This window comes from Rattus norvegicus, chromosome 4 (genome assembly GCF_021556685.1).
Source record: "Rattus norvegicus strain SHRSP/BbbUtx chromosome 4, alternate assembly SHRSP_T2T, whole genome shotgun sequence".
NCBI lineage: Eukaryota > Metazoa > Chordata > Mammalia > Rodentia > Muridae > Rattus > Rattus norvegicus.
In genome coordinates this window covers 13458647-13484842 of record NC_141537.1, presented here as the reverse complement: position 1 = coordinate 13484842, position 26196 = coordinate 13458647, and the positions used below count along the sequence as shown (strand labels likewise).

General features: G+C 41.8%; 1 protein-coding gene across 2 annotated transcripts in view; it reads right to left on the bottom strand.

The window, feature by feature from the left end:
* Positions 1-721: 721 nt before the first annotated feature.
* Positions 722-26196, bottom strand: part of Orc5 (origin recognition complex, subunit 5) — a 64378-nt gene continuing 38903 nt past the window's right edge. Inside the window, exons 13-15 of one of the 2 annotated variants that reach the window (XM_087657955.1) lie at positions 22228-22410; positions 9034-9146; positions 722-1469 (exon numbers count right to left, since the gene is read on the bottom strand). In XM_087657955.1, coding sequence (XP_087514081.1) covers positions 1424-1469; positions 9034-9146; positions 22228-22410 — 342 coding nt within the window. In that variant the 3' untranslated portion in view covers positions 722-1423. 2 annotated transcript variants of the gene reach the window in all.

Here is a 26196-nt window from a genome sequence, read left to right as displayed (position 1 = left end):
AGAAACTTCACCCCTTTCTCGTTCATCTTCAGTTTCTAATCTGCCAATTGCTCTCCTTTCTGGTGTGTTTCTACCTCACAGGACAGCTTGAACCATGACTCAGCATCTGTGTAGCAAAACAGGAACCAAAAACTACATGTCCCAGGAGGCACTGCTTTGATGGGTTACCTACAGGCTCTCTGCTCATGTCCCAGAAAGCATTGCTTTCAACAGTTGCATACAGAGCCGTCCACACATCTATCCCAGAAGGCACTGCTCTCGATGGTTACCTACAGGTTACTCTCTACAGATCTCTGTATTTGGAAACCCAAGTGTGAATCTGTTCTGTGCTCCACTCTTCCCGGGTTCTTCCTTCACCAAGCATCCTGGGAAGCATTGGAACAACTTCCTGGAAGAGCATGAAGAAAAACGCTCACTAGTTGTGGTGCTGTCCTGACTGGAAAGATCCCATCTTACTCAGAAGGCAAAATGCAATTGTATTCCGTACCTCAAAATAAGAATGAGACAGAAATAACATGTTTCCTTTGAAGAAGAAAGGGTCAGATAAATCACCACATAGAAAGGCTTCCTACCTACGAATGGCGACTGTGAGAATTTTTCTTCATAAAATGAAAAGAAACATTTAAACTAGGTTATAATTAAGCTCTTTAAACTTTCAAGTATTCAATGTAACAGGAAACCACTTAGAAAATATGAACAAGTAAGGCAGTCAGAAGCAAGGTACAATGTAAAAGGAAGAATTTTATTGTGGGGCTCTCAAACCTCAGCGACTCAAAAGCAAAAAGGAAGGAAAACAACATTCTCTAAAAAGCCATTGGTGGTTAACGAGAGTGACCAGTACTGTCAGGGCAGCAAGCAGAGTCAGACATGAAGCTGTTGTGTGTACAATGAACAAGCTGCCTTGTGTTTGGGAAAACCAGGGTAAACCATAAGCATATACAGCGCATACTTTAGCAACCATGATCTTCTAAAACAGTGGCCTTAGGAAATCTGCTCTGGCAAGAGCTGGCAGCGGCTCCCGTGGAGAGGAAGTGAAAAGGCTGGGCAAACAAACAAGGGCTGCTGGCACGTTCAAAGCGCAGGGGATAGTTCATAGAGCAAAGCACAGTCCTAAGTAAATGGGTTTCAGGCAATTTCAGTGTTAAGATAACATCATTAAGAGTAGAACAGATTGTGCTCAAACCCTGCTGTTTATAATTAACACGTTGCTTCCAAATACTCCCGGGCCCCTGGTAAATAGTCTTCTGCTCACATCTACCCAGACCAATCAGAGGGTTTTCATCAGGCTCCATGCTGGGCCAGCACCTGTTTGGACAAATCCAATAGAGCCAAAGAACTCCTTTCCCTGGCCAACCGAGTAGTTGGATGAACACAGCTTGGCTTAGTCATTGTCACAGTGTCCATATGGCTTTGAAGCTTGTTTTCACAAGAAATCATACAAGTATTTTATTATGTCAAAGTTCACCGTCCTAGAAACAAAAACAGATAGCACATTAGCATCCTCAGTCTCTACTGCTCAGCTCTGAGGGACTGCAGGGCATGTGGGAAGCAAATCACACTGGACAATGCTGTCAGATCACCAGGACAGTGGCGGCACTGACTTTTTAGATGTACCCTATAAACGGGACGTTAAGCCATTGTGAACCATTCAGAAATTACTTTCCTTAAGACAGTTAGAGCTCCTTAACACTGAGCTATATTGTGTGGAGTTTAGATTCCATTTGGAAGCTGCTTGCTTTCTGCCTAATAATCAGACGAAGTGATTAGAGATGCAGAAGGGTTTGAGTCTTGTTTTCTTCAGAACATTGTTTCCCTCCCAACACCTGCTTTACCAGCGCAGCTCATCTGTCCTCGTTTGCAGCTTTCATTATCCCAGTCTTTAGCAGCGCTGACCTGTGTGTGCATTTCAGCTAAATCTGTGTGGTCCAAGAACATGATACAACGGGCGATGGAGATGTATATTTTTACACTCTGATAGCAGGCAGAATAAAATAACAGAGGAAGAGACATATAATTATTTTCCTTTCTCTAAACTCATTCTTCACTATAAATATTCAGACTTGGAGGTTTATTATTTGAATAAATGGTCAAAATAATTAGATATAATGATCTAGCAATAAGTATAAAATTAAAGCCCTAAGTATTCAGTTCCACAAAAATAATCATCCACTTGAGAACAGCCTTTTCCAGTCACTAATTGCACATTACTTATTAAACTATCATCATTATTCTTTCTGTCTATCATTTTGTTATACACTTTCTAAAAAAGTTTCTACACAAATGACTGACATGCCAAATATTTTTTAAATATATGGATAGGGAATTATAGATACAGATTTTGAAGCACATTTAAAAATAGCTCGATTTGCGAGATGCTCTGGCTACCGAGATACCCACGCTGAACTGAAGAATATATTTATTATAACAAGTGCCTCCCTGAGAAATACCGAACCTTTCTAAGCAGCAAAACAGTGATCATTTCAATTAAGTCCTCTCATGCACAAGGATGATGCTGTGATGGGCTAACACAGTCCTGCGTTCACTTACCTCTCACACCTACTGGCAACAGAGTTCCTGTAGCAAGGACCTTAAAAATACCCTCACAGCCAGTACCCTGATTATCAATCTTGAGAGAAACCAGAAACAGTAGGCTAGACTTTCTCATTCATGAGGAAGAGAAAATGTGTATTCATATACCTCTCTGAATACATTTCCACTGATGGTTTGAATGGTCAACAAAATAAAATAGATTTAATGCCTTGTTTTTGCTTATTTGTTTGTTTGGTTTTGTTCTGGGTGAAAACAAAAAGTGCTAGAAAAGTTAAAAAAACAACCTGACAGAGACCTGGGAGAATTTCTATATCCCAAAGCATTATTCAATAGACCAGTGCATGGAAGGAACAAATGACCAATATGAAGACGCATCGACAAGACTAAGAATGTACGGGGAGAACGCACAGAGAACACACAGAGTCACAACTGTGCTGCAGAAACCATGGAAAAATGTCTGCCCAAACAAATGAAAGCAGATACTTTGTGATAGGACCCTTACATGTTTACGTAAATTTTTTAGTCCGTGCTGTTACGGCATAGTTTATGCAATAACATACTAAGAATAAATGGTCTGAGTTAAACACCCCAAGCAACTTAAAAGCATTCACTTTTAGACAATTCACGGCATTCTGGGTCTCTGTTTTGTCAGTGAGGCATTCCCCCAGAAAGCAAATCACTGTGTAATTTCTTTTTCTGAAAGTCTGAGGACTGCCATGGCTCAGTGGTTAAGAACACACACTGCTCTTGCAGAGGACCCAAGTTAGAGTCCCAACACCCACACCTGGGTGGCTCACAAGTGCCTGCACCTCTGGTTTCAGGGATCCATTGCCTCTGGTTTCTGCAGTTACTTGTGCTCATGTGCACATACCCACACACAGGCACATACACACACAACTAAACAAAAGATGTTTTGATGTCCACAAAGCCCAGAAGACAGCATTGAATTCACTGAACTAAGGTATGAGCTGATGGCCATGTGGATGGTGGGGACCTAAGCTAGTTCCTCTGCAAGGGCAGCACATGCTCCCCAGTGCCCATGCTGTAAGATTTTATAGTTTCCCTCTAAAACCAAACAAGCGAACAGCAGAAACCTAACAACTAAGTGACTAGGGGATTTGATGTATAAGATCATTACTTTATGCAACATTTACTAAGCAAAGTGTCCGATTACTTCTATGGTCCCTGTGGAGGGTGGGCTGTGAAAGGTATCCTGGTTCCCAGCTGAGATAAGGTTGAAACCCCAGAGACCCTAAGGGACAGTAGGCATTTCCCTAAACTCCCAGGAGGCCAGGCCCTTCTCAATGTAGCCACACTCCCCTGTAGAGAGGCTTGTGGCCAGTCACATAGAAGCAGGACCACGCCCTCCCACATGTAGATGAGGTCTTCCCAAGCTCTCAGACCAAGCCTAGGAAGCACCTGCTGTCAGACCCTGACCCACCACAAAACTGTATATAAGAATCCTATCCAGAAGGATTAAAGGTATGCGAGAACTACACCATCATCTGTCATTAGAGCTGTAACACTGCAGCATGGGGAAGAGATTTGCTCTCCCCAAATTGCCCAGCAGTAGCTCCCTGCACCCCTCGTTGGCTAGCCAGTCTCCTGCTGGCTCAGCCCACCATGTCTTGATGTCTCGGAGCAACTGAAGTGGCAGCGTTGGAGACAAAGGCATTCCCCTTCCCTGCTTAAGTTCTCTCCCCTTCGCCTGAACCCTCGCAACTAGCCAGGTCAGAGATCTCCCTGGAAAAGCCACCAGTATGAAGGCCAACAGGTCACCCCAGCTCTCAACAAACAGGTGACCTATCTACTGACCCCACATACATCTTCTGAAACAATTTAGAATTTCAACAGCATGACCACAGTGGCAATATAAAATACCAGGGAACTCTTTTTGTACCTATGATATGTGGAATATATGTGTGTATGCAGGATTGTAAGTATATGAGTGCTGGTATGTGCACAGGGAGGCTTCGAGTTGACACTGTGTCTCCCTTGATCAGACCTCAGCAATTCTAGGTAGCCTAGCCAGCCAGCTCCATCATGCCCCTGTCTCTCATGTGCTGGGAGTCCACGCACATGCCCTTCTGCCCCGCCTCAGCCTGGCTCTATTGCTCTGAACCTCTGTCCCGAAGCCTGTGTGGAAATGCTTCACTCGCTGAGCTACTAAACCATACAATACACATTTAAGGATTTAGTTTTATCTCTATCTTTTTATTTTATCGTGTCAATTCTTAAATCATAGTAAAGACTTTTCTCATGCTTTTATACTTTGGGGCTAGTTTTGAGTTTTGAAAATCTGTTTGTCAGCTTTTGTCACTAACAAACTTTACCTTCCAACCTTGAGGCATTGTGTAGTCTTTCCACTGACTATGGAGAACTGCCAACGCCTACCCCTCACCCCACAGAAAGACTGTTCCATAGTTTCTTCCCCAGAGTTCCTGGCTCTACGTCCTCCTCTTCACACTTCTTCTCTACATTCTGGTTTCTTCTTGGAAGCAGCTTCCTGTCTGTAAGTTCTCCATGTCTCTAATCAATTTCTTTTCTCTCATTCTGGGCATTAACTAAAACATGGCTCTCCCTGAAGGGCACAGTTTTCTCTTCAGTTCTTGCTAATACAGGTTCATCTTTCTAATGTATGCCAGACAGTTCAGTCAGGTGAGACTGGTGTCCTTGTGTAAGATCCCTGCCCTTGAGACCCAGCGCATTTCAGTCACCTGCCTTCTGTCTACCTTGTCACCATTTCCTAGTCACGGAACACAGTTAGCACAGAGTTTGGTTTCTTTTGTACCCCAAGACCTGTAAACTTACTATATATTTGCCTTTTCATCTGTAAACACTCAGAATAAGAATTCTCAGAAATATTCTACTCTTAGAACATACTTACTGAGATGTTATTTTTTTCTATTTCAAGTACCTGGGACACCTAGAGACAATTAGATTACAGACCCTTCATTTTATTTTGACCTACGAACACAGTGTTTATGTGCTAGGCAGGAGACCCTTGGCCCCTGGCTTCCTTTCTGTCCAGCGCAGACTCCACAGCTCATCATACCAAGAGCTCACCTGCCACTCGCCTGGCAGAGCCCAACAGCATGTGATCTCAATTATTCCTCTCTGCAGCCCTGGGTCTAGCATATGGATGCTGCTGCAAAAGACCACAGTCTCTAAGATTGGTGCCACTGTAAACTCAAGGTCAAGGACTCCAAGCCCTGTCAGCACACTATTTTTCTTGTAAGCACTGGCTTCATATCCACAGCTTCTGATTCCAATATCACACCCCGTTCTCAGTCAACACTGCTACTGTTTCTGCCTTTGGTCATAATTCTGCCTCCTCCTTCATGGAGAAAACAGAGATCAGGTGAGAAGTTCCTCATCTACTAAGGTCAGCATCTGGATCTGCCCTGCTCAGTTCTAAGGCCCACGTACACTGCTGTCTCAACCTAGGCTTGACCAACTCCTCTCTACATCCAGGCTTACACAGCACTGCAAACATTTTGTGCTTTATATCTGTTTTGTTTTGTATCATTAACTGTCCTCTGGTTTCCCTCAGCATCTAAGTAAATTCCTATCTTCAAAACAAGAGCTAACTCATAAGTGCACACGAGCTGCAGCCATGGCATACTTGCGTCTGGGTCTCCAAAGCCCAGCGCTGTCTGTACACAACACTGGCATGAATGCTAAGTGCATAAAAGAACAAAAGCCAAACCTGTGCTTGCTGCATCTACTTTCTTATCAATATTACTGACGAATAGAACACGAGGCGGCCTATCCCGCCCTTCATGGGCTGACAGTGCTCCTGAAGTCAGGACTGCTGACTCCCACTGTTAAGCTGCCTTAGTTTACAGGCGGTGAGAGTCTACACACATGTAATCCATGTGAGAGGCTACACATATGTACACCTGCTTGATTCACTTAGGCTCTGCCACGACCTCTTCCCTATGTTTTTCCTTCAAAGTAGAAGTCTTAATAACTGCACAGTATCTATCCTAAGAATATAAATTATTGGTCGATCTGACAGGTTGTTCTTTGCTACTTTGCTGACTAGCGTCAGTATTTTGTTCAACTTGACACAAACTAGAGTGATCTAGAAAAAGGGAATCTCAATTGAAACATATGGACTCCCAAATTAGTCTACAGGTAAGTGTATAGAGTATTTTTTTGATTAATGATTAATATGGGTGGGCCCAGCCCACTGTGGTGGTGACACCCCTAGGCAGGTGGTCTTGGTGGTATAAAAAGCAGTAAATGGCCATGGGAAGCAAGTCAGTAGGAAGAGCCCCCATGGGCTCCTGCCCTGCTTGAGTTCCCAGCATGGCTTCCCTCAATGGGTGGACCGTGATCAGGAGTGACAGCCAAATAAGCCCTCTCCTCCCCAAGTTGCATTTGGCCATGATCTTTCTCAGAGCAATAGACAGCAAATTAGGACAGGCACAGATCCTCAAAGTCGGCCCAGCTACCTCTCTGACAGTCAACACAGGGACTTGCTCCTTCTACCCCAGCTCAATTCCCAGTGAGACCGCTCTTCACTCTTTTTTTCATGTCACCTCCAAAACAAACCCACACGATTCTGCCCACCTACCTAGGGTTTTACTGACACTGGAAAGGACAAGAGTATTTGCAATGTCTATACAACACCTACAGGGTCAAAGCGCCACAGCTTTTTATCTGATATAGAGCGATGTCTGTGCTTCCCATTCCGTGGACTCATGTTCAGGAAGATGACTTTAATTATTCAGCTAACTATTTATACTGATAAACATAAATCAAAACGGCATCTTCCCAGTGACAGAGGAAGTGGTGAGGATGGCTATGGTATGTCTGAAAGGGCTTCGGAAGTAAAATACAGCTTCACAGTGAACTATGAGTGGAAAGCAGTGACTGGAAAAAACGAGAAAAGGCTCAAGCGTGAGCCCACAGGACAAGGGCATACGATATGTAGGAAATACAGGAGAATTGCTACTAGGAGAATGAAGCCAACTTCTTATAGATCTTCCTGCCTGTAGTGAAGACAGAGGCTGTAAGGAGAAGAGAGTAGAGAAAATTAATTAGGAGGCTTCTGAAGAGCAAGAGAGCACTGTAGAGTGGTGAAGTCGCCATCGTGTGATTGTCGCCATCGTGTGATCTACACAAGGACTAGAGACCTCACGGAACAGTGAGTAGGCACGGACAGTGTGGAAGAACAAGATCACTCTCAATTCTAGGCCTCTGCAGCACGGCAGACTGCAGTTCTGACTGCAGAAAAGAAAACAGTTTGTGTGTGAAAACAGGTTAGAATTTCTGAGTTTGGTCTCGAGTTGAACTGTCATGTCTAATAAAGGTCAAAAATATAAAATATGAAAATGAAATGCCCTTTCACAATAATGGGACTTACTAATGGTTGCTGAAGTTGTAGGTACAGTTAAAATTGCTTAGGAAAAAAGTGTATTATGAGAAGAGAGGCCAGGATCAAGCCTCGAGGAACAGCTAACTCCATTTAAAGGTCGGGTGGGGAGAACAGGCTGGCAAATGAGCCTCAGCAAAAACAGCCAAAGAACAAGGAGAAACCCTGGAATCACGGCTTCTCGAAGAGGCTGCAGCAAGAACTGAGTGGTCAGTGTGCTAAGGGCCACTGGAAGAAAATCAGCAGCTTGAGAGGAACGCCCTCCAGGGAAATGGAGGGGAGTTCTGAACACAGGCAGGTGAAGAACTCCTTAGGTAGGGTCCCTGCACCACCACACACACTCAGGAAGGGAAACAGACAGCCACCAGCAGTAATGGCACTGACAGGGTTCTAAATCGATGGCTGCAGTATTGTGAAAGAAGCATGGAAAGAGGAGCACAGACATTAGGGTCTACATAAAGCCAAGAATCTAGCAGGCAGGAGTGAATGCTAGACAGTGCACGCGCTCCTCCTCAACACCTAAGCTGTGACGGCTGGAGCCTGAGGCAGGGTAATCTTCCTAAGGAGATCAAGGAAAGAGGAGGAAGTCATGGAAATGACCTGCGACAGGAAAAGACTTGTAGGATCAGCTTGGACAGAAGAAATGGCTGCCACCAGACAGCTACAGAGGAGTAGTACGGTTAGAGTCGGTGAAGGACCTGAGGAAGAAAACTGCACAAGAGACAAGACATGGGAGAGAGAGACAAGAGCTCAAGTCAGCACTTGATATGTCACTTGAGGGCAGGGGGCTGATGTGGGGGAAGATGATGACCTATGCTCTCAAGTGCCATGTTTCCATATACATGAGCTTTGGTATCCGATGATCTCTGGAATCCGGCCTTCCTATATATAGTATTGCAGTCAATTCATTTCTGTCATCTAACACACTAACCACCACTTCTAACTTCACATCATTGGTAAACTAGATTAGAGCACACTACAATGGAACTCATTCACTTTTGTCACAATGATCGCTCCTTTGTTATATTAGAAAGGGTACTTTTAGTTAGATATGATTTGCATGATTGTGACCTTTACATAATCAGATAATCTACACTTACCGCGCAATAGATCTGATGAAATCTAGAGAAACTGTGCATTTGTATTTTGGTCCATTAAGTTGATCTTCATGACCAACTACGGTTAACAGCTGAAGAGTCACTAGGGAGGTAATCTAAAAAAGAAAGGATATTGTTATGAGAAAACTTAATGAGATTGAATGATATCTTTATTTGTTCACAGTGCTATTAACAAACACATAAATGAATCCATAAAAAACACAAGTATTGTAAAGTTTGCACACCCAAATTGTATGTGTGTTTAACAACCTAGTTTAACAATGACAGATACTTACCAAAGAGTCCTGGTTTGTTAACAGATGATTTTAAAATACAACATTTTCTTACATAAACATCATTTGCATGTGTGTAGGTTCCTCTGTGTGTGTGTGTGTTGAGTACACTTGAATATGTGTGCATGTGGAGGCCAAAGATAAACTCAGGTATCATTCCTCAGAAGTCATTAATCTTTTTACTTTTTTGAGTGAGGGTCTCTCTTCTCTGATTTATCAGTCTGGCTGGCTTGGTAGGCGAGTGAGCTGCAGGGGTCTGCCTGTCTCTGCTTCCCAGGCTCTGAGATCACAAATGTGTGCCACATTTTTGCTTTCTGTGTGTACAGTGATGATCAAATTTGGGTCTTCATACATGCAAGCATTTTACTAAGTGAGCTAACTCCCGCCCTAAACAGAAGGTTAAATTAATGAAAGGGTTAAGACATTCTCCCATGGCAAAACTATAGTAACTGCAGCCATTTTTTTTCCCCCATAGGGATTCATTTGCTAAAACACTTGGAAAGTTTACAAGCTCCTTTATTACTAAAGGCAGCCTACTTTGTACTTCTTCTTCTAATGTAAGAGAGAACATTACTTACTTACTTTGCCCGTGATTTTCCCTTATACTTCTTATAACTTCCATTTTCCTATAGATTAAATACTATCTAATATTTAACTAAATTCTTTATTGACTGTTATTCTTCATCCACAATTTTCATGGACAAATATAACATGTGTCTTTAACTGAGCTAGGTTAAAATTTCAAAAATGTTTTCAGATATCTGAGCTTATACCCACAGGGCAGTTGCAATGACTGTGCAGAGGCTTGGAACAAGTCAACGGCTTTGAGATCACTTTCAGTTCTGCCATTTATAAGCCACTCACGTACAGTAGGAAAATGCATGATAATATCATTTCAAGACTGAACAGCCAAAGTCACTTCCGGAATATGAGTTCAATGATGATATCAGTTTTTAGGGAGATGATGGGCTATTTTAAGAAAGCTAGTATTAAAATATTCAAAGCTAAACAAAATAATCCATCTAGACTTGGTATACAAAAAGCGTTAATTCCAGGGTTACTCATTCCCCAACCTTGTTATATGAGAACTACTGTAATATATGAATACATAGATCAGGAAAACTTTTGTTACATAAACAGTATAAAAACATACTGACACTTTAAGAATACCTTCTTAAAAATGTAAAAAAATTAAAAAAATTCCTTCCTAGTTTATTTAAATGTTGCTAGAGTAAAATCAGAATATATTAAAGCACAAAAATAATTTTTGGGTTTAACACCTTAAATCTCAAACACACCAATTCAAAACTCTAAATCAAAACTTTTAGAAAAATATAGAAAATTATTCCTATTCCTGCATAACTATAAGGACATTTACCTTTTCCACGATCTCATCTTTAATTATCTATTTTTAAAAATTATATATCCATTAAACTCTTGGGGACTTACTCTAGAATGTGAACATTCAAAGACAACATCACAGAAAATAATTTTTCTCGCTTAACTTCAAATAGTCATGACAACCCAACAAGAGCAGCTCTCGATGCTTACAGCGGAATAGCTTGAGGCAGTCAGTGTGCACGTCAGACAGTTCCAGACACAGAAGCTCCTGCCTAGTCCAGTACACATGCACAGGCACGAGGAAGACAAAGACAAGACCGTCTTTCCCATCTAGCTCTTTTGGATTCACTGACATACAACACCCAAGAAAGATAGCCAGAAGAGTCCCGTCTGTCATTACAGTCCTAGGAGCAGAAACCCACTCATAGATTTCTCTAGTTTCAGCAAGGAAAAGAAAGAAGAGTATGCAGGTTATAAATTAACATCTCAGAAGGACTTAATCTTTGTTGGAAAAAAACTTGCCAAACAGTAACAAAACACCCTCTACTTGAACATTATAGGCGATCTCTTTTTAACACTTGTAGTGTACAGAAGGCTTGTTGTTCAATTGAGCTCTGAATTACTGTGAACACATTTCATAATCAAATACTAACGAAGGCTTACAGGGTTTAGAAAAGGATAACCACAGGAGAAGAAACTCCCAGGTCCAATATAATGGCATAGATTCAGATACACTGCTTCGCCTTGCTGAGGACAACTGGAAACTGGACGTAACCAACACAAGGGTCAACCAAGGAGGCTAGGGAAAGGGGTAGCACTGCGGCCAATGCAGGATGCTAGGCCCTGAGGACTAAACGGAGGTAAAAACTTGCAAATTCCTTGCCCAACAACACAAAGTAAGCCAGGCTTAGAACTGCACTGTGCCAGCCAGCAACACAAGATTTATGGCCAGCCTTAGTCTCCCCATGGACAGAAGGCAGCACTGTGAAAATGAACTGATAAGTCTGTGTCTGGCAAAACTATCATTTGCAAATGAAGTGGAAATAGACATTCTTAAACAAGAGAAAATTAGGGAATGTGCCACCGGCAGACCTACCTTTAAAGAATAGCCAAGGGAAATTCTTAAAACAAAAGTATAAAAGGAGCATTGAGCACCAGAAAGAAAAAGAACAAGAGAGAGCAGGCATGTAGGAAATGCAGCACATCTCATGTGTCTAATACCTGATTAAAAATTGTAACAGCACCTATTTAGGCCAAACCTATTTAGTAAGTGTTCACGGCAAGAGAACAACTTCATATAAAAATCTGCAGACCAAATTTCAGAGTAGCTTCATTTATAAAAGTCAAAACAAAGACCTGCACCAAGAACCTCCAAACTAAAATACTTGAAAGAACGTGCATGTCAGACAGGTTAATGTTTAAAAACCGGTACAGTCACATCACGGAGCACTAAGCCATAAAAACAAAGAAAGGGGCTGGCCCGGGACATTGCTCAGTGGGCAAAGAGCTTGTTTAACAAGCGTAAGGGACCTGAGAGGTGGTTAGGATTCCCCAGCACCCACATAAAACGCTGGCAGCACGGCAATATGCACCTGCCATCACAACTCTGGGGAGTGTACGACAGGGAGAGCCCAAGAGTTTGATGCCCAGCCAGTCTAGTAAAATGGTAAAAGATCCTGCCTCCACAGATAAGGTAGGCTGACAGAGGACGGCACCCAACACTGACTTCTGCATGGACACCCGCCTGCCACATGTACACTAAGGTACAAATACACAAGCACAAACGACTGAGGCGTGAAAAATGAATCCCAGCTACCACAGAGCGGGGAAGGAAGGGAGATCTAAGGGTATAGCTGTCAATGGGAAATAGGTAGGTCCATTAATGATGAAGATGGTGTGATTTTCCCGTCGGTCGGCAGGTTTGCATATTCATCTCCACAGTCAAGGTGCACACTGTGGAGATGAATATGCAAACCTGCCGACCGACGGGAAAATGTGTCCTCTGACCAAGGATGCAGAGATGTATGTACAGATGAACAGACGCAGGGACTGGAGGAGCAGCCTGGTGGTAGCATCCCCAGGGCTCTGTCCTTAGTACACAAATGAACATTTCGGAAAGCAGTGCGCCTTGCTGCCCACCCACAAAACAACCACCCAAACAGCCACAATCACACACAAACGAGTGCGTGTGAAGTGGGTCAGTTAGACTAGGATCAGTAGACCACATTAATGCCAGCTTCCTGACCGGGATACCTTCACCTGACCTTGTGCAAAATGTCCCTGCTGGGGGACGTTAGTGAAGGGCTCACTGCCCTGCTGTCATGATTGTACACATTAAATTATATTATATTCCATAAATATGCTGAATTATATATTGATTAAAAGTAAAATATTTAATATTAAAAACTAAAGTATATAACCCTTTTCCTTTACCTCCTGATGTATTCACAAAGAAAATGTAAAAATAAAAATCTCTATATACAATACTATTGACGTATGTCTTAAATGGGGCCATGAGATATCTGCTCAGTCTTTGCTGTGTTATTGTGTTCTTTGTTCTCATCCATGAGATGAGCTGATTATTTATATCTTAACAATAGGAGTTCATGTACCACACTGAGGGGGTTTTCTTAATCTGAGAGGCCGTCACTAACAAGCTTCAGTTGGAAATGCTTAATGTAAAAACAGTGGGAACCTGTTCCTGGGCTAATAAACTGTCCTTTCTGCCAACAGACGGAAATCAATTTACAACTGTAATTAATTTCTAACAGGCTCATTATTTTTATACCTTTATAGGATGGTAGGTATATAGGTCAACTGATTTACGAAATACTCCATATTCTAATTGTTCTAAAAAACCTCTATGATCCAAAACATATTATTTAAATAAACTTAATATATGAAGTATCAGTGTGTGAGATCCACACAAACTCAGCAAGTATCATAATTGGTTAGTATCAAAGGTTGTGATGGTTTGTGGCATAAGTTAACTGTTCATCTCATTTTTACACACACACACACACACACACACACACAGACACACAGACACACACACACACACAGGAACACACACATGGACACAAACCGGCAGACACAGATGTATGCACATACATGCCGAGGTAAGTGAAGCAAGAAAGAGAGCGATTCAGTTTAAACTTGCCACAGTTTTTTTAACCTCCAAAAGGAGCATGGTCAGATAAGCCAAAAATGGCATGTATTCTTTTGTATATATACAAGGGAACTAAAAGAAATGGCTCTGATCCCTGGAAGCATTTGGTAAGCTTTAATGACTGGGATGGTCCTAAGTCCACATAAGGAAAGTGGAAGTCGCTTATTTACAAACACTGCGTATGGAAAAGTCTACGCACTCAGGAAAGCTGCAGTCACACACAGTAAATGGCAGCACCTAGGTGTGCGTGCTCTGCCAAGGACAAGCCTGGACATACATTACTGGTTCGAGATCACGGATGGACCTTGAGCAAATGGGGCAAAGCGTGCACTTCCTGAGACATCCAAGAAGGGTGTGACAGACCACGAGGGGTAAAGGACCTCAACAGTGACAGAGCACTGCAAAGCTGCAAGACCAAGACCAGGGAACTTAATCCACGTCAGAGAGGAAGCAGCTTACTGTGAACCGGGTGGAGAAGAAACAAAGTGTCAAATATGGGGTCAGACTGAACAGGGCCTTACAAGAGAGGCTCTGGAATGAGAGGTGGTTCTTCAGATAATGTAACTCCTTAAAAAGTATAAGCAGAAAACAACAACAAACACACAAAAAGAACACAAAACAGGAATCAAATTCAGTTTGCCCTGAAGGCAGGGGGCCCAGAGAGGAAGCTGGTGTAGTCCTAAGAAGTGATAAGGCTCATGACTCCCCGAGACTGGAAGGTGCTGGGGAAAAGAATGAAGGAAGCTTAGGCTTAGTATTTAGGAGGAAAAAGCATATTGGATGTGGTCAATTAAAAGAAAAACTCAGAAGATATTTCTCCATTCGTTAAACTGAAAACGTAATATTACTTTTCTCCCCATCCACACACACACACACACACACACACACACACACACACACACACACACACACACAGAGTAGAGGGTGAATGAACAGATAACCAGTTTTACTTTATTTCCTTAATGTGCAAATTTGTTTATTTTTATGACCAGTTTTAAAAATTTAAGACTGAAATTCCACAGAAATTAAGGAATAATCAGGTTTATCAAACCAGAGTTAAGATATATTTGGGGTGTTCAGATTAATTCAAATGCAGTCATCAATGCGGATGGAGAACTGGAGAATAAGGGGCATAAATACAGAGTCCATACACAAGCAACACTGATGCGGCATCGGACACCAGGGAATATGTGAGACAGTTCTGACTAAGCTCTTTCTTATTCTGAACAATGAGGGCGTGTCTGCCAGCCATTCTAAGAAGTCAACTGTTTACAACATGCCCCAGGGTTTGAATGGAGAGAGCAATTAGGTTCTTTTTTTTTTTTTTATTTTTTTTTATTTTTTTTTTTATTAACTTGAGTATTTCTTATATACATTTCAAGTGTTATTCCCTTTCCCGGTTTCCGGGCAAACATCCCCCTCCCCCCTCCCCTTCCTTATGGGTGTTCCCCTCCCAACCCTCCCCCCATTGCCGCCCTCCCCCCATAGACTAGTTCACTGGGGGTTCAGTCTTAGCAGGACCCAGAGCTTCCCCTTCCACTGGTGCTCTTACTAGGATATTCATTGCTACCTATGGGGTCAGAGTCCAGGGTCAGTCCATGTATAGTCTTTAGGTAGTGGCTTAGTCCCTGAAAGCTCTGGTTGCTTGGCATTGTTGTACTTTTGGGGTCTCGAGTCCCTTCAAGCTCTTCCAGTTCTTTCTCTGATTCCTTCAATAGGGGACCTATTCTCAGTTCAGTGGTTTGCTGCTGGCATTCGCCTCTATATTTGCTGTATTCTGGCTGTGTCTCTCAGGAGCGATCTACATCCGGCTCCTGTCGGTCTGCACTTCTTTGCTTCATCCATCTTGTCTAATTGGGTGGCTGTATATGTATGGGCCACATGTGGGGCAGGCTCTGAATGGGTGTTCGTTCAGTCTCTGTTTTAATCTTTGCCTCTCCCTTCCCTGCCAAGGGTATTCTTTTTCCTCATTTAAAGAAGGAGTGAAGCATTCACATTTTGATCATCCGTCTTGAGTTTCGTTTGTTCTAGGGATCTAGGGTAATTCAAGCATTTGGGCTAATAGCCACTTATCAATGAGTGCATACCATGTATGTCTTTCTGTGATTGGGTTAGCTCACTCAGGATGATATTTTCCAGTTCCAACCATTTGCCTACGAATTTCATAAACTCGTTGTTTTTGATAGCTGAGTAATATTCCATTGTGTAGATGTACCACATTTTCTGTATCCATTCCTCTGTTGAAGGGCATCTGGGTTCTTTCCATTTTCTGGCTATTATAAATAAGGCTGCGATGAACATAGTGGAGCACGTGTCTCTTTTATATGTTGAGGCATCTTTTGGGTATATGCCCAAGAGAGGTATAGCTGGATCCTCAGGCAGTTCAATGTCCAATTTTCTGAGGAACCTCCAGACTGATTTCCAGAATGGTTTTACCAGTCTGCAATCCCACCAACAATGGAGGAGTGTTCCTCTTTCTCCACATCCTCGCCAGCATCTGCTGTCACCTGAGTTTTTGATCTTAGCCAATCGCACTGGTGTGAGGTGAAATCTCAGGGTTGTTTTGATTTGCATTTCCCTTATGACTAAAGATGTTGAACATTTCTTTAGGTGTTTCTCCGCCATTCGGCATTCCTCAGCTGTGAATTCTTTGTTTAGCTCTGAACCCCATTTTTTAATAGGGTTATTTGTTTCCCTGCGGTCTAACTTCTTGAGTTCTTTGTATATTTTGGATATAAGGCCTCTATCTGTTGTAGGATTGGTAAAGATCTTTTCCCAATCTGTTGGTTGCCGTTTTGTCCTAACCACAGTGTCCTTTGCCTTACAGAAGCTTTGCAGTTTTATGAGATCCCATTTGTCGATTCTTGATCTTAGAGCATAAGCCATTGGTGTTTTGTTCAGGAAATTTTTTCCAGTGCCCATGTGTTCCAGATGCTTCCCTAGTTTTTCTTCTATTAGTTTGAGTGTGTCTGGTTTGATGTGGAGGTCCTTGATCCACTTGGACTTAAGCTTTGTACAGGGTGATAAGCATGGATCGATCTGCATTCTTCTACATGTTGCCCTCCAGTTGAACCAGCACCATTTGCTGAAAATGCTATCTTTTTTCCATTTGATGGTTTTGGCTCCTTTGTCAAAAATCAAGTGACCATAGGTGTGTGGGTTCATTTCTGGGTCTTCAATTCTATTCCATTGGTCTATCTGTCTGTCTCTGTACCAATACCATGCAGTTTTTATCACTATTGCTCTGTAATACTGCTTGAGTTCAGGGATAGTGATTCCCCCTGAAGTCCTTTTATTGTTGAGGATAGCTTTAGCTATCCTGGGTTTTTTGTTATTCCAGATGAATTTGCAAATTGTTCTGTCTAACTCTTTGAAGAATTGGATTGGTATTTTGATGGGGATTGCATTGAATCTGTAGATTGCTTTTGGTAAAATGGCCATTTTTACTATATTAATCCTGCCAATCCATGAGCATGGGAGATCTTTCCATCTTCTGAGGTCTTCTTCAATTTCTTTCTTCAGTGTCTTGAAGTTCTTATTGTACAGATCTTTTACTTGCTTGGTTAAAGTCACACCGAGGTACTTTATATTATTTGGGTCTATTATGAAGGGTGTCGTTTCCCTAATTTCTTTCTCGGCTTGTTTCTCTTTTGTATAGAGGAAGGCAACTGATTTATTTGAGTTAATTTTATACCCAGCCACTTTGCTGAAGTTGTTTATCAGCTTTAGTAGTTCTCTGGTGGAACTTTTGGGATCACTTAAATATACTATCATGTCATCTGCAAATAGTGATATTTTGACCTCTTCTTTTCCGATCTGTATCCCTTTGATCTCCTTTTGTTGTCTGATTGCTCTGGCTAGAACTTCAAGAACTATATTGAATAAGTAGGGAGAGAGTGGGCAGCCTTGTCTAGTCCCTGATTTTAGTGGGATTGCTTCAAGTTTCTCTCCATTTAGTTTAATGTTAGCAACTGGTTTGCTGTATATGGCTTTTACTATGTTTAGGTATGGGCCTTGAATTCCTATTCTTTCTAGGACTTTTATCATGAAGGGGTGTTGAATTTTGTCAAATGCTTTCTCAGCATCTAATGAAATGATCATGTGGTTCTGTTCTTTCAGTTTGTTTATATGATGGATCACATTGATGGTTTTCCGTATATTAAACCATCCCTGCATGCCTGGGATGAAGCCTACTTGATCATGGTGGATGATTGTTTTGATGTGCTCTTGAATTCGGTTTGCCAGAATTTTATTGAGTATTTTTGCGTCGATATTCATCAGGGAAATTGGTCTGAAGTTCTCTTTCTTTGTTGTGTCTTTGTGTGGTTTAGGTATAAGAGTAATTGTGGCTTCGTAGAAGGAATTCGGTAGGGCTCCATCTGTTTCAATTTTGTGGAATAGTTTGGATAATATTGGTATGAGGTCTTCTATGAAGGTTTGATAGAATTCTGCACTAAACCCGTCTGGACCTGGGCTCTTTTTGGTTGGGAGACCTTTAATGACTGCTTCTATTTCCTTAGGAGTTATGGGGTTGTTTAACTGGTTTATCTGTTCCTGATTTAACTTTGATACCTGGTATCTGTCTAGGAAATTGTCCATTTCCTGAAGATTTTCAAATTTTGTTGAATATAGGTTTTTATAGTAAGATCTGATGATTTTTTGAATTTCCTCCGAATCTGTAGTTATGTCTCCCTTTTCATTTCTGATTTTGTTAATTTGGACACACTCTCTGTGTCCTCTCATTAGTCTGGCTAAGGGTTTATCTATCTTGTTGATTTTCTCAAAGAACCAACTTTTGGTTCTGTTGATTCTTTCTATGGTCCTTTTTGTTTCTACTTGGTTGATTTCAGCTCTGAGTTTGATTATTTCCTGCCTTCTACTCCTCCTGGGTGTATTTGCTTCTTTTTGTTCTAGAGCTTTTAGGTGTGCTGTCAAGCTGCTGACATATGCTCTTTCCTGTTTCTTTCTGCAGGCACTCAGCGCTATGAGTTTTCCTCTTAGCACAGCTTTCATTGTGTCCCATAAGTTTGAGTATGTTGTATCTTCATTTTCATTAAATTCTAAAAAGTTTTTAATTTCTTTATTTCTTCCTTGACCAGGTTATCATTGAGTAGAGCATTGTTCAATTTCCACGTATATGTGGGCATTCTTCCCTTATTATTATTGAAGACCAGTTTTAGGCCGTGGTGGTCCGATAGCACGCATGGGATTATTTCTATCTTTCTGTACCTGTTGAGGCCCGTTTTTTGACCAATTATATGGTCAATTTTGGAGAAAGTACCATGAGGAGCTGAGAAGAAGGTATATCCTTTTGCTTTAGGATAGAATGTTCTATAAATATCCGTTAAGTCCATTTGGCTCATGACTTCTCTTAGTCTGTCTACATCACTGTTTAATTTCTGTTTCCATGATCTGTCCATTGATGAGAGTGGGGTGTTGAAATCTCCCACTATTATTGTGTGAGGTGCAATGTGTGTTTTGAGCTTTAGTAAGGTTTCTTTTACGTATGTAGGTGCCCTTGTATTTGGGGCATAGATATTTAGGATTGAGAGTTCATCTTGGTTGATTTTTCCTTTGATGAATATGAAGTGTCCTTCCTTATCTTTTTTGATGACTTTTAGTTGGAAATTGATTTTATTTGATATTAGAATGGCTACTCCAGCTTGCTTCTTCTGACCATTTGCTTGGAAAGTTGTTTTCCAGCCTTTCACTCTGAGGTAGTGTCTGTCTTTGTCTCTGAGGTGTGTTTCCTGTAGGCAGCAGAATGCAGGGTCCTCGTTGCGTATCCAGTTTGTTAATCTATGTCTTTTTATTGGGGAATTGAGGCCATTGATATTGAGAGATATTAAGGAATAGTGATTATTGCTTCCCGTTATATTCATATTTGGATGTGAGGTTATGTTTGTGTGCTTTCATTCTCTTTGTTTTGTTGCCAAGACGATTAGTTTCTTGCTTCTTCTAGGGTATAGCTTGCCTCCTTATGTTGGGCTTTACCATTTATTATCCTTTGTAGTGCTGGATTTGTAGAAAGATATTGTGTAAATTTGGTTTTGTCATGGAATATCTTGGTTTCTCCATCAATGTTAATTGAGAGTTTTGCTGGATACAGTAACCTGGGCTGGCATTTGTGTTCTCTTAGTGTCTGTATGACATCAGTCCAGGATCTTCTGGCCTTCATAGTTTCTGGCGAGAAGTCTGGTGTGATTCTGATAGGTCTCCCTTTATATGTTACTTGACCTTTTTCCCTTACTGCTTTTAATATTCTTTCTTTATTTTGTGCGTTTGGTGTTTTGACAATTATGTGACGGGAGGTGTTTCTTTTCTGGTCCAATCTATTTGGAGTTCTGTAGGCTTCTTGTATGTCTATGGGTATCTCTTTTTTTAGGTTAGGGAAGTTTTCTTCTATGATTTTGTTGAAGATATTTACTGGTCCTTTGAGCTGGGAGTCTTCACTCTCTTCTATACCTATTATCCTTAGGTTTGATCTTCTCATTGAGTCCTGGATTTCCTGTATGTTTTGGACCAGTAGCTTTTTCCGCTTTACATTATCTTTGACAGTTGAGTCAATGATTTCTATGGAATCTTCTGCTCCTGAGATTCTCTCTTCCATCTCTTGTATTCTGTTAGTGAAGCTTGTATCTACAGCTCCTTGTCTCTTCTTTTGGTTTTCTATATCCAGGGTTGTTTCCATGTGTTCTTTCTTGATTGCTTCTATTTCCATTTTTAATTCCTTCAACTGTTTGATTGTGTTTTCCTGGAATTCTTTCAGGGATTTTTGCGATTCCTCTCTGTAGGCTTTTACTTGTTTATTAATGTTTTCCTGTGCTTCCCTAAGTGTGTTCATGTCTTTCTTGAAGTCCTCCAGCATCATGATCAAATATGATTTTGAAACTAGATCTTGCTTTTCTGGTGTGTTTGGATATTCCATGTTTGTTTTGGTGGGAGAATTGGGCTCCGATGATGGCATGTAGTCTTGGTTTCTGTTGCTTGGGTTCCTGCGCTTGCCTCTCGCCATCAGATTATCTCTAGTGTTACTTTGTTCTGCTGTTTCTGACAGTGGCTAGACTGTCCTATAAGCCTGTGTGTCAGGAGTGCTGTAGACCTGTTTTCCTTTCTTTCAGTCAGTTATGGGGACAGAGTGTTCTGCTTTCGGGCGTGTAGTTTTTCCTCTCTACAGGTCTTCAGCTGTTCCTGTGGGCCTGTGTCTTGAGGTCACCAGGCAGCTTTCTTGCAGCAGAAAATTTGGTCTTACCTGTAGTCCCGAGGCTCAGGTTTGCTCGTGGGGTGCTGCCCAGGGGCTCTCTGCAGCGGCAGCAACCAGGAAGACCTGTGCCGCCCCTTCCGGGAGCTTCAGTGCACCAGGGTTCCAGATGGTCTTTGGCTTTTTCCTCTGGCGTCCGAGATGTGTGTGCAGGGAGCAGTCTCTTCTGGTTTCCCAGGCTTGTCCGCCTCTCTGAAGGTTTAGCTCTCCCTCCCAAGGGATTTGGGTGCAGAGAACTGTTTATCCGGTCTGTTTCCTTCAGGGTCCGGCGGGGTCCTGCCGCTCCTGGGCCCTCCCCCACGGGAGCCCAGAGGCCTTATACAGTTTCCTCTTGGGCCAGGGATGTGGGCAGGGGTGAGCAGTGTTGGTGGTCTCTTCCGCTCTGCAGCCTCAGGAGTGCCCACCTGACCAGGCGGTTGGGTCTCTCTCTCACCGGGTCTGGGAGCAGAGAGCTGCTGCGGGCCGGGATCCGCGGGTGGGGGACTTCCGGTCAGCAATTAGGTTCTAAAAGTGACTTGTGGTAAGAACCCTAATTTTCTATCCAGTTTGTCTATGAATGTGCATGTGTGGTAAGTCTACGGAAGCCTGGTGTGTCTAATCTCCTCCAAAGCAAGAACTCCGATGAGCCGTATACTAAAATATCATGCAAAGCCTGCTTAAGGAGGACCATTACTCTATCATGTATCCACAATATTTGAAAATGTAGCAGGCATTTCCATAATGGAGACTGTCCCTAATCATTTCTCCCCTAACTCACACTCCCTTCTCTCTGAAAACAATCTCGTTCTAATGTGTGTGTTTGCCTTTACAGTCGCTCTAGCAACAGTACGGGATCTCTGATACCTGCATTGTACCCTGTGCTGCAGCACAATGGTGATAAGCAATGGTCCTTACACCAACAGTGCAGCTAGTGAAAATCATATCAGCGTCACCGCTTCCAACCCAGAGGCATCCGCAGCTGTTTTAAGAGCCTCTGAGGTAAGGAGCCTGCTGCCCAGCGGTGGGTGGTACAGCAGTAATATGCCCACGGGGCGGGGGGGGGGGAACTGAACAATTTCTCTCTCTATAAGACACTTGGATCTCTAAGTCACCGAACGTCAGGGACTACTGAGGTAAGGAATGCTTGTCCCTACCTTTAAACTGACCCAGTACTCAGACTCTGAGCATGTGCGTGCTATGTTCTTCAGTGCTGTTCTGTTCTCAGAATAATTACAAACGTCTCCACAGAAGAGAAGGAAGCTACAGACACAGTCGGGTCCTCTTAGATTGTCTTTATCCAATGCAGTGTTTGAAGTGAAGCAGACACTTACAAATACCTATTAGATAAGATTTTAAGCAAACAAGGAAAACTTCAACTATAAGAAGGATACGGTACTAACTTTGAAATCTAATTAAATTTTATATGCTTTAGGACAAGAAAAAAGTTAAATAGCTCCCATTTTAAAAAAATCTGAAAATAAAACAAATACAACGCGTATGTATGTGTGTTTGAAGGAAAATGCCCAAACTCTGGTTTTAGTGAAATAACATGTCAGCTCTTGTAGCAGCAAAGAAGGCTTCCTTGCAGTTGCGGTGAATGAAGGACAGAGCACCCGCCTGCCCACACTGCCAGGTAAAGGAAAGCTCCATTCTTCATTCTGAGCTCAGAAGGCAGATGAGCAGACATCTAAAGGTTAATTAATTACAAAACTTTGGGAGAAGAGACTAAGCTATTAATAAAAAAAGTAGTGCAGCAAAGACAGGCAAATATATCCTAATACATAGGATGTGAAATAAAAACAAAGTAGAAACATCTATTTTAAGAAATAAAAATTTATATAGTAACTTATATTCTAAAATGTTTTCAATAATGTTCACATATGTAAAAATAAATCCACAGGAAATTGAGCATTTCTACTAAATGATGTACAACACGACATGCAATCACCCAAAAACTGCATGTAGCTGAACACACACATGCGTACACACACACACACACGCACACACCTGCCAGCCAGCAGGCTGCACGACAGTGTTTTCTGAGACTTCGCTCTTACCTCTCACCCATTTCTTGCTATTAACTCCTAGCACATCTTTAGAATATAACTGTCATGTTAAATAATTACATGTATGAATCACAATAAATTCCCTTAAATTTATTTTTCACAAGTGAGGAAGATCAAAAATGTAAGTCTCCACTTCTCAAAAAACGGAGTTTTCCTTTTCAAATCACTTTTGCAACTTATTGACAATGATTTTAGAAATAAACTAGCAATTTCATCCTTTGGGGAAAAGGTAAAGTAATGTGGCTTAATATTTTAAAATAAGAATATGTGACAAGTGTAAAGACCTGTATTTGTGTTCCTGCTTTAAAAAGTAAATGTTCAACATTTTCCCAACAAGTTAGTAATTTTTCATCAAAGAGAAAAGAAAAAAATGCAAAAAAACCATAATGTAGACTTACTATGCTTGTGTGAAAAGATAACTTGCTATTTTACCTCTGAGGAAGGTCTTTAAAGGTCCTATCTGATCGAATTAGAAACATGAAGGTAGCACCCATAAGGCTCCCCATTTGCTGCGTGGATGTGGTGTGGAGGCGTGGAAACAACTGAGGGGAACAGCATGAGGCAGCAGCCCCATCCGCACAATGGACGGCACGCTGCACTGGCCTTAACGAGGACTTTAAAGCAGATACCTACGGATGACTCAAAGGTGTAAAGGATAAAGACTAGGTATGGCTCACATCTAAGAGTCTGAAACATTTGAAATGTTTTCAAAATTGGGTAAATCTGAACAGCCACACACTTTACAATGTTCAGTGTGCTGCTCCTCCCTCTGCTCACCTAGACACGAAAGCGCTGGTGAGTACACTCACATGCTCGTGACGATGATTAGTATAAGCACTGAGAATTATTTTCAGATCTCAAAACCTTGAATCTATCCTAATATGTTTTTTATAGTTTCAATACAGAAATGATTCAAATGAAATAAAATAAAAATAATTTTTTCTTTGTGCTAACTTTAGATGTACATATCATAAATAATTCCTTTCACTCAAACAAACCAAATGGGGAAAAATTTCAAAATCACTTTCTTTTTAAATACTAGGGACAATGCTGAGTTAAAGCTGGTTTCTACAGCAACTTAAAGCTACAACACAACACTGCCATCTAGTGTTCACATCAAAAAAAGAACATCCAATACAAATGATACTGAAGTGTACTTAACAACATAAGAGTTAGTTCTGGTAGGCAAGAGTACAGTTGACAGATGAATCAGAGGAGAAAGAAGAAAAACAGGACCAGGCACTGAGATTCACTGCTGACCAAAGGCAAAAGAAGCGAGGCAACCTCCTTGCTATCTTACACCTAGATGTTATTCTTGAACACAGTGCATGCTTTTCTTTTCTTGGTTAACTTACTGACCAGGCAGAAGCAAAGGTCAAATCCTTATGTCTACGTAGATTTATCCCCTTGGTTTTTCCTATCTTCTATATCCTAATAATTAGAATGACCAAGTTCCAAAAAGATTTTATAAGCAAGCATATATGCATATTCATTTATATGCTTTCAACATCTGAAACACTATAAATACCAAATGTTAAAGAGGTAACAAAAGGTCAAGAGCTTCCACTGCTACCGATAGAGCTCTTCCTAGCTGTGTTAGTACAGTAACGCACACACAAGGATCAGTGACACTCACACACAGTAATCCCTACATCAGAAACCTCGCTGATGTAAACAGTAAGACGCCCTAGTACTTGCAGCACCGTAGATGAGGCACAGGATGTGCTGGGTGGCAGGGGTGACACTCGGAACTGCAACAGTAGCAGTCGTGCTGCAGTGACCACTATTACGACACAGCCATAGCCCTTGCCAACCAACCTCCTTGAACAGCAGCTGCTAAGTGTTTCCTGACTTTAGTCCTGCCCCCTGCCTTCTCTAACTGTATCCAACTGTCAACCGATGTCATTGCTTTTCCTTTTGGCACAACTACTGTTTAAGTAGATTAGAAATACTAAAGAACAAATCAAGTCCACATGCTTCCCAGTCAGGCACCGCCTTTCACCTTAACTGCCACATTTTTCTTACAACGCAGACATAGTTTTCTGCTTTTAGTCTCTCGTGAACCTCTCACGCTTTCTTTTACAACCTTTTAATACTATTTTTATGTATCCTCCCCAGTGAAGTTGCAAATTCCCAAAGGAAATTTTTAAAAAATTATCCTTGTTTGGTTCTCAAAAAGGTAACTTGGGGGCATCTAAGAATTACAGTCACATACACTGTAATATTGCTTCTTTTCTGCTTGAAGTCATCTTTGTCTTCTCTTCTATCTAAGCTGAATTTGCTTAAAGGTAATAACTCCTGATATCCATTTTAGTCACTGTAGTAGCAGACACAAGTAAAAACCATGTATGTTGTATGTAGAAAGTTACTAAGTAATAAAGGCCAGACATGTGCTACAAACTTAGGAATCCAGACCTCACAAGGAAAAGGCAAAAGGACCGTGAACACGGTAGGCACAACATACCTACATGCTGTCTCAACAAAAGAATCAAGCAGAAAGGTTCTAACAAAGTCTTGTGCTTGGCTAAATAATGGGCATAACTTCAGAAACAGCGAGTTTGAAAAATATAGAAAACTTTTAATACAGATTAAAACTGAATTAGGTTTTTAAAACTCTCAGTACCTGGTAATTGTGTATACAGCCTAACAATTGGCTACCTTCCTTCAACTGCAGACCCTGTGTACACACTTGTGGGACAATGAGGTCTGCTCTTCCACAGGGCCCAAACCGCTCCAGGAGGCAAGGCACCGGAAATTTACCTCTCGCTGGTGGGTATCAGGCTGTGGGAAGCCACAGGATACGTCTCTGGGGACCAGTAAGTGCCGCTAAGGCACCGACATCCAGAGCTGTCTCAGAGGTTCCTGGGCTTGCAAGGAGGCGGAGGCAGTCGGTTCTCAGGCTCTCGACATCCTGGCACCACTGGGATGCCGAGGAAGAGCTGAGAACTCTTGGGGCTCACGGGGCTGGATCTAGACTGGGCCAAGGGGGAAAGGGGATGCTCTGGCTGGTCCCGTGGGGAGTCTTTTAGCTGGATGGTGGTGGCCGGCTTGGGCTTA